At 44.1% G+C, this 22,701-nt stretch overlaps 1 protein-coding gene across 1 annotated transcript in view; it reads right to left on the minus strand.

Annotated features, from left to right (window-relative positions):
* The window catches only part of CCN4 (cellular communication network factor 4), a 54,385-nt gene extending 31,971 nt beyond the window's left edge, over positions 1-22,414 (minus strand). Inside the window, exon 1 of the mRNA XM_074942939.1 lies at positions 21,956-22,414. Within this exon, the coding sequence (XP_074799040.1) occupies positions 21,956-22,003 (48 nt within the window). The 5' untranslated portion in view covers positions 22,004-22,414. The remainder of the gene's footprint in view (positions 1-21,955) is intronic.
* Positions 22,415-22,701: the final 287 nt, after the last annotated feature.

A 22,701-nucleotide genomic window follows, 5' to 3' on the forward strand; every position in this document is an offset into this window, starting at 1 on the left:
GGGGCATGTGTATGTTCTTCCATAAAGCACAATTGCAATTCAATAGACTACCCGCCTTATCCCCATGACATCTCAAGGTCCTTTGGCAAAAGATGCACAGGGAGTAGAAACCAAAAGGAGTCTGCAACTCCTAACTCAAAAGCAGCAGCTCCTTTGGGATGGGAGCTCCAGAGGGAGACCTGCTCTGTGGGACAGATATGACAATATTCTGGACAAACCTTATGGAATTACATTAAGTCTTTGTGGATTAAGTATTTTAGCAGTCCATTATATTGTTTGTATGTTATTGTGGAGTTTGTCAAGCTGTCTGGAGTAGCTCATGACCATGAGTGCCAACCTCAGGGCAGACTGTTAAGAAGCAGGGCAGAAACCCCAAATTGGTTGTGTGTTCTATAATTAGATTTCACGTACCAAGTATCACGTGTGAACTCCTCAAGCACCATAACAGCCTTATCATGGAGTCACAGACAGCCCCCTGGGGTACTCTGGTCTATCTTGCGACCTAGGCAAGCCTGCTTTTGTGATAGATGGTCTCTTACCCCAAAAATCATGTCAATATTCAGGTTACTCCCAATCTCTAAGGACCAGTCACTTATCCCAGGTCAAGTGCAGCCCAGATCTCTCACCAAAGACAATGCTTGTAGCCAATCCAATAATAAACTAACTAAAGATTTATTAACTAGGAAAAAGAAATGAGACTTACAAGCTTAAAGCAGAGAAACACACACGCACAAATGAGTTACACTGTTAGGTTTCAAAAAGTAACAGAAGCTGCTATAATGTGCCAGCTCAGTATGTCCTTTAGGGTTAACCCAAACTAAACAGCTGGGGATCCCTAGCTTATGCTTAGAAGTCTTGCCCTCTCCCTGATGTCCATGCAGCATAAGGATGACAATTTCTTCTTTACAGGGACTTTTATTCCCTTCCCCCAGCATTCAAGCTGTGATGAAACAAGTGTTTCTGCATGTCTCCCCTTTGTGGGTACGGGGGTAGCAATCAACAACAGATTTTGTTCATTGATGTTCCACATTGGTTTGTCTGGCCTCTATAGGTCTTCTTTTGTTGGGCTGGAGATGACACCTCCTGTGGTAATCTAGTATTTCATACTTGGTAATGCTTCTCTCCTGAGTGTGGGGGATGCATTTTTAGAGCAAACACTTTTATAGTTACAGAGCAAACACTTAAATATTACCTTATAACATGGGGTACACATATTATAAGAAAGATTTAATACATTGGGCCTCCTACAAGCATTTCATAAAACCTATGAAAATCTAAACACATTCTTATAACTCTAATATCTATGTTAACAATACCAATTCACATAAGGGAGACTGGTTTTCAGTTGTGCATTTGTCAGTGTTCAGTGAGGTCTGGGGGACTTGGCAAGATCTGACACCTGGTCTGCCAGCATCACATGTTGCTTCTCTAGGAGATGCAATTAATGAAATCTCTGGGAAGTGTTAGGAAGTTCAAAGGTCTTTTGGGGACAATACATGTGAAGTGGATTTCCTACCCAGGCAATACTTGGAGTGAAGGGAATGCAAGTGAATGAAATCTCTTTGAAGCTTCACCTTCAAACCATCGTCTGGCTGCTTACACATTCATGGCGTCTTCAAAGGCCCAAACTGGATAAATGAGTGACTCAGAGTCATGAGTGTGCTCGTTCTGAACTGAAGCTGTGACGAACTTGTGAGCACAGGAAAAACCCCTGTGTGGGGTTTGAAAGATTCACCACCACCCACAGCCCATGCTGGGGTTGAGATGATCTCTGCTAAGTTTATTAGCATGCATGTAGATTCTTGTATTGTTTTAATATTATTTTTCAGTATTGCCGTTACCGTCAGACTAAAATGTGCTTGCTTAGAAATAACTGTGTTGTTTAACTATGGTGATTACACTGTGTACCATCTCTGAAGAGAAGGCAAAACAGACAGTCTTTTGCTGGGATGTCACAGTTCAGTCTCGGGGCTATGCAGCCTGGAAATACGTTGGTCAGAAGGGAGAGAGATGGGTGACTGCACCCAAGAGAAGCTACAGCTGGGGAGCCAGGAGCCTAGAGTGGGAGCCTTTGGTGGACCACAGAGGAAGAACACAGGTGTAAGTGCCCTGAACTGTGATATCCAGTTGCATTAAATGTGGCATGTTTTTGTACCTGTAACTCAAGCATCAGTCAAGCTCAGGTACTATTTTATAGCTGGAGGAAGTGAGGAGGAGGATGAAAGGGACGTGCAGGTCAGCAAAATATCTGGAACCAAGATAAGATTGGTTTCAGAGTAGCAGCCGTGTTAGTCTGTATTCGCAAAAAGAAAAGGAGTACTTGTGGCACCTTAGAGACTAACCAATTTATTTGAGCATGAGCTTTCGTGAGCTACAGCTCACTTCATTGGTTAGTCTCTAAGGTGCCACAAGTACTCCTTTTCTTTTTGCAAGATAAGATTGTACATCAAGAGGCCCTGAAACTAACCCAGAATCTGAGCCTGTGAGACCCAACTTGAAATTCCATGGCTCATTCCATCCTTCACCAGGCAGAGCTGTGGCAGCAGTCTCTCAAAGCAGCTGACTTCTATTAACGATGAGTGCAGAGAGATCTGTAAAACAGCATTAACATGTCTGAAACAAGACAAACCACAGGCATCCATAGGGACTGCTACACCAACTCGAACATCTGACCTTGGTGTAGTCTGGCCATATTCCTGAGATGAAAGCAGTTTTCATCAAAGAAACATGGAAGCCAAATGTTAAACCAGCATCCAACTGGCACCTTAGGCTACTAGCTAGAAAGCAGCATAAGCGATCCAATGAAACAGAGGAGGAGATGAGTGATTGCAGATTGTGTCTAGAGCCCATAAAAGGGTTAGCCAGGCAAATGTCCAGAGACTATGGGCTCGATTCTCCATTGCCTTGCACTTTCTGTAGCCATATGCACCAGTGCAAAGACACTGTAACATGCTACCAAATCCAGAATTGTTCACCACTCCCAGGTAGAAGTGACAATACAAGGTGGAGGGCAGTGGAGAAACAAGCCTGTATTCCTACAGCCAGTATTGATAATGCATTACATGTGGTCAGCCTGCATGCTTTTGCAAAGAGATACGGTCTGATTCTCATTTACACTGCTCTGGCAATGTAAAGGGCTCTCAAATTGCATGTTAATGGGGTATAGGGGCCTTACTGTGAAATCAGGTCCGCTGACAAACGGGAAGGAGTTCAGTGAAAACCAGTCCAAGCAATTGATTGGCTGGAGGGATAAATTGATGAGGAAGATTAAAAGTTATGTATACGTCCCTTGGCTCAGCAATGACCATGCAGTCCCATCTACCAAAACATGGAAGGAGAAAGCTCAAGGAGGGAGAGGAAGTATGTAGGGTGTTAAAAGGCTGTATAACGAGGAGTGATGGGATTACATTAAGCAAAGGAAGAATGTAATCTGAAAAGCATGAAATACTTCCAGGCATTGAGACTATTAGGCTGTGGAATAGTCTCCCAAGGGAAGCAATAGAAGCTGCAATGCCTGGAAACACCTAGAACTAGACTAGTCTAAGATACTAAAATATGTGGTTAGGGGATGGATGAGATGACCAAATTAGGTATTTCAAGAAGGAAAAAGATGCATATAATTCTATGTCATTAAAAATCCCTTCACAGATACAGATGCCTGGTAACAGGAGAGAAAAAAGATCCTTCCAAAGGACTTTTAGGGTTTGCATCAAGTCCCAAGAGAACAAAATGACTTTGTTGCTATGGGCAGAATGATCATTCTGGACTAACAGGGAGGTTCATTTATATGTTGGGGCAGAAAGGGTGCAGTCTACATCTACTGTACTTTCTACTCAGGTTCCATAAGGCTCCATGTCCTAAATTCCTTCTGACTGCACGTTTCTAACTTAGCTCCACAAGTAACTTTTCCCTACAGCTTTCAGAGCCTTGCTGAGTATTTCTAGCCCATTTCCCAATTTCTGTAAATCCCTGTGCATCTGCTACATTAGAAGTACCCGCTGAAGATTCAGTGATCTGTAAGACAGTATAGAGAAGGTATGGCATGAAGTGGATGCTGCTTTAACCACTTCCTTGAAAACATGTGTTGTTTGATTTCCTAGAGATGTATCTTCCCAATCTGCTGTGTTGCTAGATCTCATAACAAGCTTTCTGTTGTCCTACAAGGATACTGATGTCGAACCCCTGCCTCTTAAAGCCTCTGCTGCTGGATTTAATTAATTTTTTTGTCACTGTGTTTTAGTACATGCCAAAATAAAGAGTTAAAAAGGAAATATGAAACCTCACGTGACACCGCTCTTTGATATTACAGGGGAGCAGCAAGCTGCAGAATGTGAAGCATACAATCTGCTGACTTCTTTGCCTTTTGACTCATGACAACATAAAAGAGGATAAGTCAATGGAATCTGGGAGAGATTTTCTGATTTGAGATTCCACTGAAAATGTTGGTGCAAGCACTGGGTGATGTAAGACATCCTCTGCCCCTATCTTTTTGCAACTGCTTATTCCTTCCACAGTGCAGTTGTGGAATTAATGAACTTTGACATCTGGTGTCCCAGTTATTACTCAAAACCTGATTGTACCAGATTCTGCTCTCACTTTCACCAGGTACATCGGAAATCAAATCAACCTAAATATTCCTCCGACCCACACTGGCAAGACAACTATGGAAACACTGAATCGTTGCTGGAACAAGTTAGAAATTAAAATGAGATCCAGACATAGTTGATTGTGAAACTAACCCACTAACTTTAATGTGGTTGTCATGACTAACTGGAAACCACCTCCCTCGTGATTCTACTTCCCTCCACAGAGCTTATCTGGTCCTAGTTTTTAAAACTAAAATGGCCTAAGAGAGGCTGTTATCTAACAGTGTTGAGATTTATGCATCTCCTGCTGTGAAGTCTGCATGAGGCATGTCCATACATACTATGGTGGAAGTCACGTGGGTTAAAGCCATGTGGACAGTGATTTTTTTTCCTGAGAACTGTGCTATCTAAAGCCTCCTCTGTAGCATGCAGACAGCTGTTTACAGAACAGTTTTGTAACCACAAGGGGGTAATTGTGAGGGATGCTTGGAGGCCAACCAAACTCACCATCCCATTGTGCTAGGCATTGTATGCACAGGTAGTAAGAGACAGGCCCTGGCCCAAAGAGTTACAGTCTAATAGGCAAGACAGACAAAGGGAGGTAGAGGGAAATGTTATCCCTGTTGTACAGGTGGGGAACTAAGGCACAGACACACTAAATGACTTGCCCACACTGACAGGAAGTCCATGGTAGACCTAGGCCTCTTTATCCAGACCTCTCAAATACCAATCCAATGTCTTAACCATAGGAGCCTCCTGATGTAATGTAGGACTGGAAGGGATCTTCTGGGCCAGTAAGTCTAGCCTCCTGCTAATACAGCCAGCCAAGCTGTATAATCCTGTCCTTAAACTGATCAGACTCCATTTTAAAACTAGCTAGCTTTTTTGCCCCCACTACTCCTTTTGGAAGGCTGCTCCATGACTGATCCCTCATTAAAGCCTCCGACTTATCTGGATAGTTAGAGCATGAAGAAAAATACTCCTGCTCCTTTTCCTAGGCCTTGTGGGGACATCATTTTGCAAAAAGGAAACATGGAGAGAACAACTGTCAAGACACAGCTCTGACAGCACGGAAAGAACATTGAGCTCCATTTTCTCTATGAAACTTCTGAATGTCATTATTAGCAGTCTCTCAGTTAAAGAAGAAACTCCACCAAATCTCAGCTGGGAAAGGGCACTTGGTTACAAGGGGAGCATTTGGAAGGGCCAAGCCTTTGGGTCACAAAACGTTCTACAGTGCAATTTGTTTCATCGTTCGAAGTGACAATTTGTCTTGAATGACATTTTTTTGGTTTTTCATTTTGGCGAGAAAGCCTAAAAAAAAAAAACCCCAATTCACTTTTGGTTAAAAACTAACTGATATTTTGGGGCTGGGGTGGAGAGGTCAGGCACTGAACTGAAAAAAAGCCAGTTATTCCCTCAGCTTTACTAACTAAAGTTGTATACAGAGGAAATGCCACCTCTCTGCTCCTACTTGATAATACAAGTCCCCCCTTGATAATACATCCTAGGGTCACATTTGCTCTCTTAGCTGAGCATCGCACTAGATGGGCATGTTCAGATGTTAGCTACCATTCCACTCAAAGGAGGGAGCGGAACAGAGGTACTGGCAGCCTGGTGCTGTTGATGAAGAGCCATTCTGGGGAAGAGCCTTCTCATGTGTGGGTCTAGTCCCACCATCAGCAACTGTCTCCCTTTCCCTACCAGTGCAGTTCTTGGCAGGTTCACCTTCATTTAGCCCTTCACATAGGCGAGCCAATGGGAGCCTCTGCTGCCCCTTAGCAGAAAGAGTGAGAAAGAGATTTCTCTTCCAGTCCGCTCTGAGCATCGTGCCCATGACTTTACCAGAGCAACAGCCCCCACTCCCGTCTTTGCAGAGGCTGGAAAAGGGAATACACAGTCTCACATGGAAGAGTGTTAAAGAGCCACCCATACAACTGGGGCTCAGTACACAGCTTCTAATCTGTACAGTTGTGAGGGGTGAACCCTCTCCTACCGTGTGCTATTAGTGACACAGGCACAGGATTTTGGGTCATCTTAAACATTATTTATGGCAGAAGTGACCCTCTAATTTGAAAGAAAGCACCACAATAATCCACAAGAATAAAGACCCAGCTGGGGAGCAGAAGCAAAAAAAGTCATTCATGTAGTCGAAGAAAAAGGACACCAACACTTTCACCAGTGGCCGTAAAGAGGCTAACCATTCATCACATAAATACTATTTTAATTGTTCCTTTGCTGTCTCAGGCAGAGAGGAAGGATGGGAGCTAGCTGGGAAAGGAAACCCAGGTTCGTGTCCTGGCCTCACCACAGACTTCCTGTGTGACCTTGAGCAGGTCAGTCTCTCTTAGCCTCAGTGCCCCATCTGTACAATGGGGATAATAGCACTGCCCTACTCACAAAGGAGTTGGGAGGACAAATTCTTTGCAGACTGTGAGGTGCTTAGATATTATGGTGATGGGGGTCATTAATGTTGCCGAATAGATGGATCGGCACAGTAACACTATGCAACAACCAGTGTGAGAGGAGGCGACTCCTGCTACCGTGACTGGGAAGGGAGGTGCCTACAACACCTCTATTAATAACGGTAATATCTAGCTATTATACGGTACCTTTCATGAGCAGATCTGAAGCTCAGATTGTAAAAAAAAGTCAGAATCCCTGAGCTATTTAAAAAGAAAAAAAAGAAAAAAAGCTTTGTATCTGTAGCTACGTTGGCCACATGCCAAACAAGTAAACCCCTCTGTCTCAGTTTATACACGGACACCACTATTACACCCAGCATTCAGTTTTCTGCAAGCTAACCTGTGCAGGGTGTGATTTGCAAAGGTGCTCAGTTGACTTGAACAGAAGCAGACAGACCCAGGGTAAACACTTTGGAAACTTTCAGCTCTAGGCAAGAAGACAGGTCTCCCATCTTCTATCCAGAATTCCAACATTTCGTGTAGTAGCAACACGCGTCCAGGGTAGGAAACATGATGTTCCTGCCTGGCCACCGCAGCCACTCACAGCTCCACAGAAATAGCAGAGTGTGACTGGTAGGTTCTAGTAAGATGGTCAGGCTGACCATGGCGGGTCTGCTCACAAAATGTGTGTGGATACCGCAATGGCAGCAGGATCATCCATGGAACCAGGCACAGCCATCCACAGGTCTAATTTTTAGGCTGGACCCAGACCCAAGTCCACCAAACCTGACCCAACCCCAGCCCTTTCCCCCCTGAACGAAAGCCAGCGCTGGCACCACTTCCTGCCCACGGGGCTGGCATGGCAGTGGGCGCATGCCCTGCTTCTAGCAGCCGCTGCCCCCTGCTGAGCTGCGTGTGGTGCTGAGCGAGAGGCTTCTTGGCACACTCACTCCACAACACAGCAAGATGGTGGTGGTGGCCGACAGTAGTAGGACATGCAGACACTGCTCTACTGAACCCACAGGCAGGAGGAGGAGAACCGACCCCACCTGAACCCAAGAGGGTCCAATTTTCTTCCCACATGACTCATACCCAACAGCTGTAGTCAGATCCCAGGGCTCTACAGCCATAATTATGTTCATTTTGGTATGACGAAGGTCTATGAAGTACCTAGCCCCCCTAGAGACTCAAGTCCTCAAAATATGGCCTAAACCCTCACATGGCTTCAGATCAACTTTAATAGCTTATAGGCCTCTTGCTGCCCCCGTCACATGACTGAATTGTTTAAAGAACAAATGTGAAGTGATTTAATTTAATTACATTTTTCCTCCAGGAACAGTACACCAAAGAACAAGAGTTGCAGCTATTTTCATCAAAGGACTGAAGCATTTTCATCTACTGCAAGAGAAAAACCTGTAAATTTTGATCAGTCTTTACCCAAACTGAGCTGCAGCATGATGTAACAGGTGTGGGGATGTGCAAGAAGGGAAAGAGAGATGGGGGCGGGGAAGGGGAGAGGAGGGACAGAGAAAGAAGAAATCACTATAATGAGAGAGTCCCAGAATAGTGAAGTAGCAAAAAAAAAAAAAAAAAAAAAAGAGGAATTAAGAGCTAAACTCCCTTTCTCTGATCTGTTGTATGTTTGCTAAGACATTAAGTGGCACTCAGACAGCTGTATCAACAGGAAGATGGATTCTGGAGTCAAAACCACATTTTTAAAATTGCCCTTTTCTTTCCCCCCTTAAAAAAATTAACAATGGAAATTTAAAACACAGATATTCAACAGGAAACGCAGCAGCAATAGTGGCTGTCCCAGAGCTGCCCTGAGGGGGTGGAGGCCAAGGTTGAGCGTTGCGGCTTTTGGACTGTACTCACCAGCACTGGATTCTGTTTTCTAGATTTTAACTAAGAAAGAAATCTTTATAACAGTCAGGCAATCCCACTGTGGGAATTTACTGGCCTGGCGACTGGCTCAGAACTAGCAGAGGCAGGAGACCAGTACTTCTCTGTTGGCTCCCCATCAAATTCTGCGGGGAGCCATTTGAACATTTGCCATTTGCCAGGAAGGAGAAGGGAAAAGTTCTCTCGGATCCTTACAGAATGAATGCTGGTTTGGTGCAATATGGAAGATTTGGATTAGTATCAGACATGCCAATTCGATGCCAGTAGTAGTGTTTGCAAGGCTCAGCATCATTGCCCAGAACAGACACATAATGAACAAGTAGGTTAAAACCAAGTGAGATGATATTTTGTCCTGTCCATACCAAAGAATAAACCTTCAATGATCCACTATGCTAGGCCTCTTAGAGTACATCTACACAACAGCTGGTAGTGGGGCTCCCAGCACGGGTAGACAGATTCATGGGGCTTGAGTTAGTGCCCTAAAAATAGAAGTGTAGACGTTGTGGGTCTGGCAGCAGCTCAGGCTCTCGAGCCCACCCAACTCCCTGAGTCTCCGCCCGAGCTACAACTTCCACACTGCTGTTTTTAGCACACCAGCTCAAGCCCCACTAGCGAGAGCCTGTCTGCCCAGACTCAGAGATTGGATCCCAGCTGCCGTGCAGACATACCCTTAGTGCATCACTGCTCCCCAGCTCTACTAATGATGACAGCTTCAATGGCCCATTTGTCCATTTCTTCCACAGCCACCTCTGGACCTTTCCCCCAAAGCGTGGCATGCCATTATTGAAGTGACCTGCCAAGACACGACCTTTCACTCATTAAGATCCACTTCCCCCATAACTCCTGCAATACGCAAGTCAAACAAGAATTTTATTCAGAATAAAAATGACCGACCTACCTACCCACCCACCCACATTACACCCTTTGCCGAGTCCCCTTATAATCTCAGGACTGTGATCTCTGTTCCTCCCTGCCCACCTCCATCCAATGTTTTGTTATGATATTTACTCCTTGCACTAAGCTTCCATTAACTACCCAAAAAGATGGTCTAAATTCAGTTTATCCTTATTAGTAATCAACCAACTTCTAGGGTACAAAAGTCTTTTTCTGCTTTTCTACTGGAAATTACTTGTTGGTCCAATAATAGGCAATGTTCTTTGTATACCTGTAAGGAGGGTAATTATTCACTGTTCCTTTAAAACCTACACATCTGTGGAAAATTTTAGTGAAAGGCAAGAGATGCACTTGGCTGTTGTTGGATTTATCATGAAGGCAGTATCGAATATGCATTTGCTCACTCAATTGCATGACACTTTGAATCTATTTCCCACCTAGCCTCTCCAGGAGAAGAAACGTTTTTACAATGGGATCAATATTACAGTGAGATGAATCTTAACACGTTAAAATATATTACTGCGCCTCTCTCTTTTGTTCACGGTTCATGATTTCAAAGTAGTTACAAATCAAGGGGAGTTTTGAGCTTGACTTCAAGGGGAGCAGGATCACACCCCACATTAGCAGAGTGCACAGCCACTGTGCATAAGAACAGAAAACAACAGATCTTGGTATCTGAATGAGGAGAGACAGGGAGTCAGCTCTCCTGGACCCTATTCCCACTCTCTAGTGTGTCCTTGGACAAAGCAACCTCTCCTTGCCTCAGTTTATGCATCTTTAAGAGAGATTTCGGGCCATACCCGGTGTGCCTTATACAGGCAAGTAGTAGTGTTGCCAATTTTGGTTGGACGTATTCCTGGAGGTTTCATCCCATGACAATCTTTAATTCCTGGAGATGCCAGGACAATCCTGGAGGGTTGGCAACCCTTGCAGGTAACCTCTCTGAATCTAATTCACTGAGTAAAACAAGCAGGATTTGGCCCCTAATAAAACCTAAGTTCTACGTTTGCCATGAAGCTTAAACAATGTTCGTTAAGCTCCTGTGTAAGTACAGATTATTACCCTGCTAGCAAAGAGCAGACACGCTCTCCCAGGAAGCACTTGTGGCGTTTAAAGGTCTGGGCTCCCCTATCACTTCTGGGACAGAAGCGTCGTCTCCAAGTCTAGGCCATTCATACAGCTCTCGCAAAACGCCCAGTGGAAGTGTTAAAACGATACTGTTCCCCCTGCATCTTAGAACTGGAGAGACAAGGCTTTATAGTAAGCTCCATTGTGGGGCAAGAATCATCAGTTTGGTGGTTGCAGACAGCATGGATTTGTGTAATAAATTTTAAAAAAAAAGGTAGGTGAAGAATCAATGGGGGAGACAGAACAGACTGTTCCTGAATAGCTGGCCCAGAAACAGCAAAGGAACAAACTCAGACACTGGGAAGGAGGGGACTAAGAAGAGGCCAGGTTAGGCTGTCAAACCATCCTTCACTTTCAAATCCAAAGGCTCAGGACAAATGCTATTCCAGAGCTGTTTTGAACTTGGATCTTATTTCTGTGTGCAACAGAGAAACCAAATATTTATTTTATATATATATAAAAACCATCCAAACAAATGAAAGTTGACACACTGGGGAAAATATAACTGTAGATTCGCCTTTGGCTTGTATGTGGCTTTTGGGACAAAACGGTTGCTTTTCGATGAAATAAAATGGAAACTAGAATACCACCTGGAATAAATTCACAAAAAAGGAGCAAAGTTGGAAAGTTACAAACAGCACTGGAGACCCCCTCCCACTGCCAGTGAAGTCAGTGGAAACAGAACTGAAATGTGGCATTTAACTAAAAAGATGCCAGATATCAGACAGCCTAAAATAAAAGGTGATAACACCAAAATGAAGTTCAAGCTAGACAAAGAGGATATCTGCCTTCCAGAGAGGCCTGTGCATGGATTATCTGAAAGGGTGACTAACGTACATCAAAATGCTTCACATTTTTAATAGTGCCTTCCCACTGGAGGAATTCAAATCAGTTCATAAACATTTTGCAGGCATGTCACTCTTAACTTTAAGGGAAGAAGTATTAAATACCCCTATTTTATCGGGGGGAAACTGAGGCACAGAGAGGTGAAATCAGACAAGATGTCTGTGGCAGAACCTAGATTTCTCACTCTCATGCCTTACCCACAATACCAGCCTTCCTCCCACACATATTTAACAAACTAAGTTGTTGAGTTCTACAAGTTGCAGAAAATAGATCCACTCAGTTGAGCCTCACAAATTTTATGTGTAGAACAATGAGGAAATTGCTTTATTTTTGCATCTTGTAAACAAACGGCATAGGAGGGTCTGAATGATGAAGGGCTTAGAGCCATTCAGCACCACAACACTGGTTCAAATCCAACACAAACTGGTAACAACAAAAAAGTTTACACCCTGATGGATGTGCGAAATGGGAGGGGGGGGTGCTTAGTCCATTGCCTGTTAGACATGCGTCCACCACAATCTGCACAGGTCAGTAATGTCAGAAGGGGCCCTGGGTTAAATGGACCTGGAGATTAATTCCCCTCCCAGCACAAGAGATACTCTGATGCCATGGTGACAAGCATGGCGTAAAAACCAAGGGCCAGGTCCTCAGGGGAGTTCCAACAAGTTGTGCCAATTTATAGCAGCTGAGGACCTGGCCTCAAGAGTAAGTGGTCCCTCCAGGTCAGAACTGAAGCACACTGGTTGATCACAGGGATCAGCTGTGCTATGAACAGAGGTCTTCAGACTGTTAAACTGGGACATCTAAAAAGCACTACATTCACAATTGCTATCATTTCTCACTGCCCTATATAGCCACGTTCCAAGTGAATGGAAGTATCTCAGTATTTAAATGGTTAATGTACTCACAAACTTTCCCAAGGGACAGACAAGCAGAGCTGGCTACTTGTGTTTTTGTCCTAGCCTCGTAAAGAAAACTTCAATCACACGAGCACTGAGATTTTTCCTTTTTAACATAGAATTTTATTGTAAAATTGGCTATTGCTGGCTGTCAGTAGCTCACAGCATTTCATGTTGCAGTCACAATTATAAACAGAGCCTATGCATCGACACCTTTGGTTGTACCAGTAGTCTGTTTCTTAATTGCACAACACCTAAACACAAGGGGGCAGTATTGAGGTAGGAATGACAGAATGCTGAATGGTTTCAGAGCGGTCGCCGTGTTAGTCTGTATCAGCAAAAACAAGGAGCAGTGCTTGTGGCACCTGAGAGACTAACATGTTTCTTCCCAGCTAATAGTTTACAGCCTAAGGTAGGAGTAGTCAATTATTTTTTTGTCAAAGTCCAAATTTCTTGGTCAAGGTATAAGCAAGATCCAGATTCCAGATTAAAATATTAAAAAAAGAATAACAATAATGATAATAATAAATAAATAAAAAGATTCTGGGGTCCGTTCAAAAGTGTCTGGTGGTCCAGATTTGGCCCGTGGTCCACCTATTGACTACCCCTAGACTAAGGCCTGGCTACACTTAAAAATTGTACAAGTATAACCATGTTGGTTAGGAGTGTGATCAGCTATTGCACTATTTATACCAACAACCCCTAATGAGGATGTGGTTATGCCTGTATGTCTTATTGCTCTTTCCATATGGGAATAAGATACACCAACATAAACACCTTTCAACTGGTATAACTGAGTCCACGGTGCAGGTGAGGGGTTGTATTGCTTTAACTATACCTGGAGAGATAAAGTGGTACAACTTTCTAGCACAGACAAGGTTCTAGATTAAAAACAAAAGAGGTTTTGGCTGTGCAGCCTGCATGTTCCTTTCGTTCATCTAATTAGATGCTGCAGCTTCACTCCCTTAATCAAGAACACAGAGTGTTGCATGTCAGGATGGCATCACGGAAAGGATTTTGATCTACCTCAATACACACACAACCAAAAATAAGTCATGAATAGTGACTTTGTTGAAAAGCTATTGGCTCTATTTTAGGTTTACATAAGCGGCCTTTTAAATATATATCTGCTCATTAAGCATCTCATCTGTGAGAAGCAGAAGATTTCATAGCTGAATCTGAAAGCAGATGTGTATCACATGCACATTACAAACTCGGACGTCAGCCTAGGTTCAGTGAAGTCCTCGAACTTAGAGATGGCCAAGAATTCAACAGCCTGATGGCGCACCTTGGAACTTCCCTTCTCAGGGACTCCCCAGGGTAGAGGGGGCACTGCTGAAAGAATTAAATACAGACTCTGGGTTATGTTTCAGTTGGGTGAGGCACGGAGAGACATGCACCCCTTCATCTCCTGCACACCAGTTTCTCATGCCCCCAGATCCACAGAGAGGCTTCCCTTATAGAAAAGCCCTGTAGAATTTAATAGGGATTAAACATACCGGGTATTACTCTAAAAGCCAATGACAGGTGTGCTGGAACAATTTGTGTAGTGGGGGTGCTGAGAGCCACTGAACCAAACTGTAAACCCTATGATGGAAACCACTTCAAGGCAGGGGGTGCTGCCACATCCCCAGCATCCCTAGTTCCAGAACCTCTGGTATGATCTGGCCTTGGGTGACTATCCAAATCCTCAGTAACAAGCTAGTCAATTTCCAGGAGGTTTGCTGGCGAAGCCTATATCTCACTTGTTAATGGCCAACTCTGATTAATGGAATAGGGATATTCTCCAAGCTGATTTTCCACCACTTAACTCATCATAGTGGAACCCAAAAGGTTTATAGTGTAATACATTTGAGGACTCTAGGCATTGTAGAACTGGCTACAAGTTTTGTGCTATACTCCTTCCTTGCAGCCGCTAAAATTCCACAGCTGTTACTCTGTCAAACCTGGACCTCTTTTTCCCCCCACAGCCAGCCAAGCACATGTACCCGCTTTCTTGAACAGCATTTATTTTTTCCCATATGAATTTGGATTTCTCTGCCTGCTCATCAAACCAGAAATTCAGCCTAGCAAGTGCAGAAAACGCCTTAGTGTGGTAGCAGAATCTGCTTTTGCCAATTACAATACAAACTCAAGATAACAATTAATTAGTTCTGATTTACATCCAGCAGGATCTTGGAAGATTTAAAAACCCTCTGGCAGTACAGACAGGCATTTGCCATCTCACTCAAAATAACCAGCTAATATTCTAATATATTTGTGGCAACCTAGTATATCATGGTTGTCATGATGCTGAATACAAAGACCTCTTGGAACATTACAGTGACATTGATATTAGAATTCTGATTCTCCTGCTATAACTGTAGACTCCTCTTCCATTTAAGGTGAAGGAAACTCTCTCCCCGCAGTTAGCTGTACAGGGCCATGGCATACAGTTCTGATTTGAGACAGTGGTACACAACACTAGCCAGCTGGCTACAACATAATTTTCGTGTAAAGCAAATAGGAATTTTGTTCTATTAGTTCCATGTGAAAGGTATCTTATTTTCCCTAGAATCATCTAGGCCTAGAGCTGGGCAAATGTTTTCAGATTTTGAAGAAATGTTCATCAGTCCCCTCCCCCTAGCCCTACCTAGGCTTTTACTCAAAAAGAAGTTTCAGTGTGGAAACATGAAATAAACAGGAGCATTTGTAATCTAAGAAAGTGCACAGTACATAAAGGAATCAAGACTTTAAGCAAAGCAGAAAATAGCGTTGGATTTGGTGGTGCGATTCCTAGAAAGGGGGAAAAGTGCTGTCTCTCACACACAGCTCATTTAAAAGTTGCTATATTTTAGTCTAGCTCATCCCTCTCTGAGTCATTCAGCGCAGTTTATGTCAAAATTGTTTAGTCTACTTAGATTGCAACAGTCCTGGTAGCAAGGAACATATTTTCTGAGGGGTTTTCTACAGATCTAAGCACAATGTTGCTGCTCAACTAAGTAATGTATTAAATTCAGTAACTACTGTAGGCAGTAGTCTTGTACATCTAACTCTAACTGAATACCTGGCTAAATTCGGTTAGATCATTATATATTTGGGTGTGTGGGGAATAAAGTCAATACTTCATGTCCAGTCTGGTTTTTTAGTCTGGGATGAATGGCTCATAAACCAAGAAAATAAAGACAAACCCCACCTAAAATATTTGTGATCATTCAGTGACCAGCAGGAGCAGACCTTTGCCATGCATATGAGCCATTCACAGCATTCCAAGTGCTGTAAACTTTGTCCACTTGAATACAAATGGCGCTGGATTACTCTGCCATACATCCCCATCACTGAATGTGTGTAAGTAATTTTCTCTTATGACTTTTCCAGAACGATAAGCTCTTAGATTCCAAACTAGGCGGATGGACCCCTGTGCCTGCACAGAGCTTGGAGCAGAAGGCGAGACTTCCTGTGCTGAGCTGACTCAGTCCCTGATGCGCTCAAGATCCTGCAGAGTTTCTTTGCACAAACCCCTAAAGTCTTCCTTTGGCCTTGCCACAAAACATCCCACAGGACATGAACCATAAGATTCCTTGCCCACTCGTCTCCCATTTTCATTCTCCTTCTAGGCTAAGAATAATGACAGACCCAGACTAATAGAAGAGAAGCTGTCTTGTAGACTAACCCGGGGAGCTATTGAGAGAGGGCAAACTGATGTATAGATGACCGCACAGGGCTGGAATCTGCTCGCAACCTGAGTATTAGAAATTCATTATTCGGGTTTTGTTGCAAAACATATCCTTAATGTCACTTTTCTCCTGCAGCTGTTTCAGCCTGAGCACTCCTCTCCCCTTTCTACTCATACGGACAGTTAACGCACACAAGCCTTCTCTCCCTCCCCCACATCTGGGACAGAAGTGAGGCTCAGAACTAGTAACAGGCCAATATAGGTCTATTAAAAATAATACAGGGCACAAGAAGTTCAGAGATCCCTGGAAACACTGCCCTCACATCAGGAATAAGCAGCACCTCACACATCTAAGAAGGAGACCCCTAGGGCTTCTGGATAGAAGCAGTAGAAGGAGAAGGCAGCAATGGGAAGAAGGCTTTTCAACAGCTTTGGGGCAAGGAGGGTAGGTAAGAATCAGGACTTCCAACCCAGAACTAGCAAGGAGATCAATTACCTTTGGGTATTGCAACATAAATCCCACCCTAGAAGGGTATCCTTATCAATCAACCCATGTTGGGCTACTACTGATTCGGAACCTCCATTTTTGCTTTTAAATTAAACACCCGGAAAGTGGGGATCAGGGAGCCAGCCATACCCTAAGGAAGCAGGGAGTGTGTCTCAGGAGACTTGCATTCTATTCCAAGCCCCATCACTGCCTCATTGTGTGATCTGGGGCAAGTCACTTACAGACACCTTTTTTTTAAGAGCCCTGATTTTGAGCGTCCAGCACGAGTTACCCGATTCTCAGAAGGGCTGAACATCCCTTGTCTTTAACTGAAGTTGTGACTGCTCAGTTTTACTGGAAAAAAAATTCAGATACAGGGGACAGATTTTCAAGTGCTCAATACCAATTTTTGCGAAGAAGTGCAGCTCCCCTTCAGGTGTCTAAAGCTACGTCTACACTACAGACCGTACAGCAGCACAGCTGCGCCACTGTAAGGTCTCCCGTGTAGCTGCTCTACACCTGCCGGCATAATTAAACCACCCTCAATGAGCGGGGATAGCTATGTGGGTGGGAGAACGTCTCTCGCCGACGTAGCACTGCGCACACCGGCACTTTTGTCATGAAACTTATGTCAGTCGCGGGAGGGGGAGATGCGTGTTTTTCATACCCCGACTGACAAAAGTTTTACCAACAAAAGTGCTAGGGTAGACAAAGCCTAAGCAAGAGACAGGCAGACAAGTGGACTCAGGACCCAGCAGTTCCCATTGTGATACAGAAAGCCAGATTCTTCAATAAGGTCAGCACTCAAAATGCTGAGGGGTGTTTTTGTTTTTTGCTATTTTTTTTTTTAAATCTGAACCAGTGTTTATTAAAAAAAAAAATCAGACCCCAACTGTGTGGTCTGGACCCTTTTGAAAACTCTGTCCCAGTCGCCCACTTTGGGTTCCCAAAAATGGAGACTCCCAAAACCATGATGTCATTGAGATCTTTCCATGAACATGCTATGTAAGTGAAAGCAGGCTTATTAAAACCAATCACTCTTAGCACGTTTCCTCAGAGAATCTCAAGACCCCTGGAAGGAGTTCCCCAAAGAGGCACAGGTAGTCAGAGGCAGAGCTGGAAAGAGAACCCAGGAGTCCTGGCTCCCAGGCCTACCCTGCACTCTTTGCAGAAATCCAGCTGCTACAGAATGAAGCTGAAGGCAATCGGCACAATCCCTAGTTTAGGGATGGATGAGAGACGTTATGAAAAGTACAAAGAAGCCCTACTACTTCTGAAGTCAATGAGGGTTTTGTGAATGGTTTCAGTAGGCACAGGACTGAGTCCTAAATGAACTTCAGGGAACCATCTTAACCTCCAGGCAGTGACACGTCCCGGACTTTGCATTTGAAAGGGCAATTATTTGCTTGTGCATGTGTGTGGGCAAAAGGGGAGTTTCTAAGGCTGTGACTACGCTAGAGAGCTTACAGTGGTGCGGCTGCTCTAAATGTAGCTGCTCTAAGCCGACAGCTCCCATTGGCTTAACTTCTCCAGCCCCTGAGCGTGTCAGTAGCTATGTCGGCGGGAGAAGTTCTCTCACTGACATAGCGCTGTCCACACTGGCTCTTGTGTCGATGTAACTTCCGTCGCTCATTGGGGTGGGGTTTATTCACCCCCTGAGTGACAAATTATGCTAACATAGGCTGTAGTGTAGACACAGCCTAAATCAAAAGCTTTTTAATCCAAAGCAATAAACACGGTGCAGTTAGTAGGTGCATTTTAGGGAAGCCATTTACCAGGTTTCCACTACAGCATATACATTTTCAAGGTAGCCGAATAAATTAAACCTGATTCTCGGCTGGTGTGACTCAGTGTAGCTCCCAATGGCACTTTGTCAATTGATACCAGCTGAGGATAAGACCCGTTGTCAAGAATGGAAGCATGACTGCTGTATGTACGGGGGGAGCAAGTCACTATTGAAGTATTATTATTTGCATTGCAGCGATGCCTAGCAGACCATTGTGCTAGGTGCTGTACAAACACAGAACAAAAGGACGGCCCCCGACAGAATAGCAGTGGCAGTGGAGATGCTCTGGGGTGAATGTGACAAGTCAAGCTCTTCTCACTTTGAACACACACTGCACGAAATTATCCATGTCCCAGGCTGTAAGCTCCAAATACAAAATTGATGACCAAACCTGAGCTTACCTCCTCCTAACATCTATGTATTGCCAGGTCCCTGGAACTCATGAAATGATTAAACACTAGACAAGCTGCCAGTGAAAAAAAATAAAATCAAATCCAGGCTGTTTTTTTGGTTCAAGATTGATCAAAATGTGGTTTCCTTTGGAGAAGGAGTCCAAGAAATCACAATCAGTTTTTCCTGCCACCAGTTCCAAATATTTTACACATGAAAACTTCTTGGACCCAAACCCATGGTGGTAAATCCGAGAAAAAGGAGAAGGCAAAGCTACACATTACTCTTCTCAAAGCATCCTACCCATAGGTCTAGGGCAGCCCATAGCTCAGATCAGTGGCAATGATTATGAAGATCTAGGGATGTAAAGGGAGGTTGGCACATACACCCCTGCTCCCCACAAACAAAAACCACAAAGTTAGTGTTTGGTTGGTGCTCTTTCTGCTATCCACACCAGATATAAGTGATGATGTCCCCAAATAAACTATTATCTTTCCTGCTGCTTGCATAAGTGCCTGCTTATTTAGGGGGGCAATAGTACCATTTACTCTTTGCCCGTGGGACCTGTTTACCAATGTGATCTGAGGAAAAAAAATCTCAAGCACACCCCCTCCCTCCTTACATGGTGGTGATATCCATACAACCAACTGCATGGATCACACACCATTGCACTTCGACTGCTAACCATCTCCAACAAGACCACTTCTAACATTCCAAACCTCTGAGCAACCTCAAAGAGTTTCCTATCCCCCCCTCCCCTTAAATTTTGATTGCTTTATTTCTCCTTATGCGTGGAATTTCCCCCTCCCCAAAATCATCCTGCTGTGAGGCCCAAGACAGGAAATATTCAGTCCTGTGGAAATGACAAGATTCAAATCTCATGACCCATCAGGGCTAGAATCGGAAAAAAGGGAAGATTCTTGGTCTCCCAGTGAGAAGCACAGCACTTGCGGGTCATGTTATCAAACTCCCAAGTCCTGCCATTATAAGTCCCACTTTCAAAAGTGACAGACACTTTGAAGAATCAGTTTTGTTGCAAGTCAGTGGGAGTTGGGAGGCTAAGTAGCTAAGGTGCTTTTAAAAGTTTTACCCTATGTCTAGAACAATCTATTTTAGGAAATATTTAGAAGTTTTATAGGCAGGAGAGTGTTGTAGTTTTTTCTCTCTCTCCCTGTACAATTGCACTCCTAGTACTAGGAGAGTTTGGTCTTAGAAGTGGAAGGGGAAAAGATAATCCCAATAAAATGTGTAAGAACTCACTAAAACGTTAATAAGATGGAGCAGAATGTGATACATTTACAGAATATGTCCACTGTGCTTTACTGCAACCCCACATCCTCATGTGCTCTCTCATATGCTGACATACCAGCCTTGGTGTCCCACTATGCTCCCGGCATTTTACCATGCTACTCCCTAAGCAGGGAATATCTTCCCTGCCACAGTCTGCCAAACCCCCTTCCTTTTTCATTCAAGACCCTCTCTGTAGAGGAGGCCCACGAGAAGCAAATTCATTATGAAAGAAGTAGTTATTAAAAGGAAGTCTTCCCCACCTCTGAATTTCCACATACAGCCTGTCTTTGATGGGTCTGCCTTTTAGGGCCTGATCCTGCAATCTGATCCACAAAATCAGACCCACCTAGAGTCCCAAAGATTTCAGTGGGACTCCCCACAGGCACAGGGGTCCAGCTGCCTGGATCTGATTGAAGGATCAGGACCTTGAACGGGAAGGTCTCCTGGCCAGTGACTGGTTTTACTTTTGTGGGCTAATCAAACCCAAACACATTGCCAGAAGTAAACAAATAACATTTACACATTCACCACCAGCCTGCCCCCCAGACTCATGTTGTGTCTGGTTTTTAAATACAGAGCCTTTCAACATCAAGAAAGTGGATTACAACAGGTACAAAACCTATAGTCTTCACCCACACCTACCATGAGAATGGGGAGGGGAAATACGCACTCATGCTGTGTTAGTTGCTCATCAAAACAAGTTACTTGCCTTAGATGAACAGGCAAGTAGAATTTTTTTCCTAGGGTGGACCTTATATCTGTCTGTCTATTGATTTATTCCATGCTTATCACCTTGGTATCTGGTCTCACACAGGCACATTAGATACACTAGATGAGTGATACTCAGACCTCAGTGGTTCAGGAGCCAAATTAGCAATCAACATTACCCCAAAGAGCCAGATCTGGAGAGATCAGAGCCAGAAATACGGAGAGTTTGATCGAGGCCCTGCACAACTCTCCCGCTCCCTCAATCATTGGCCATCTCTCTCGTTGCCAGCCAGGTGGCTTCTGCATGATGCACAGGCCAGACCCTGTGCCTTTAACCATTTTACACTGCTCTGCAAACTCGTTTGATCTCTGCTAGCTGCTTTCCTCTCCTCCCCACGCCCCTCCAGCAGGGCTTGCAGTCTGGGCCTGCCCCCCTTGATCAGTATCTCTTCTGCTCTCTTGTGTACTGGGAGCTGCTGCCACGTGTGGTGTGTTCTGACCCGTTGATTCACTCAGCAGGCTGTTCCTCCCCTCCCCCTTAAACGTTGCTGCTGGACCTTTCCTAAGATACACATCGTTTGTTCTTGATTCCCTCAGACTCTTTCTTAGTTCCCAACTGGCTTCTAATCCAATTCCCACAATGATGTTCCACTGATACATTTAAGCTGTCAAACAGGAATTTATTCACTCTGTGCAAAAGGATTGAGCAACTTGCAATTGCTGCTGCTTTTCTGTCCTCAAAAACTGGTCCCAGTTTTGAGGTGGTGAAAGATTAGGGTCAGAGGGGCAGCTCTGTTCTTCTCTAGATATGTCCCCTCCTGCTTCATCTCACCTTTACCCTTGACACTCTCAGATCCGATCTACCCAATCCTTATCAGGTGGCTCTTGCATTTTCCGGCATGCACCAATTTATGAACACTAAAATCCTACCAACAATAGTTTGCAGAAAACATTTCTCTCCTCCACTTTGCCAACTCACCTGCAAAATGCTGCTTGTTGCTAGAAGCCAGGGCAGAAGCCACCTCATCACTGGAAGCCAGGATTAAATACATTGATTGAACCCAGATTTAGAGCCGTTTTGTACAAAAACACCACGTTGGAAATGCAGAGCAATCCTCAACTGGCAGCCTAGCGAGTCAGGCAGATCTGCATTTTTCTCCTGGCTCTTCGGGGATTTTATTAAAGACAGATCTGACGTCAGGGCAAAGGACAAACCCTGCATTTTTCCTCTGAAGAAACTTTCCCTGCCTTCACGTCTTCTTCTTCTTTTTTTTTTTTTTGTCCCCACCTCCTGCATTTCACTATATTGCCTTTAGCCAGAGGATTCTTAAAGGGAAAGTTACAATGCAGTGGTGCATCAACCTATAATTTTAACAGGGGGTTTAAATACTCAGAGTTTACCCATCATTATGTTTATGGCTGTCCCAGGCTTGCAGGCTAGGTGGCATGGACATAAGCATCTGCAATAGTCTCGCTGATGGCAGAAATTACCCCCCACCCCCAACTGAAAATGGTCTTTTAAAAATTCTGATTATTTTTTTATTTGCGAGACAGGGAGAAGGTCTGGTCTTTCATCCTGCAGACACACATGGGAAGAGACCTGCCAAGTCCAATGGAACTATTGGCTGCATAGTTACCCACATGTGAATGCACAGAGAGGGGCAAGGTCTGATCCTCCACATGGCTATATGCTGGTGTCACTTCATTGATTTCAAGTAGAGATCT

This window comes from Natator depressus, chromosome 2, assembly GCF_965152275.1.
Source record: "Natator depressus isolate rNatDep1 chromosome 2, rNatDep2.hap1, whole genome shotgun sequence".
In the NCBI taxonomy this organism is placed as follows: Eukaryota; Metazoa; Chordata; order Testudines; family Cheloniidae; genus Natator; species Natator depressus.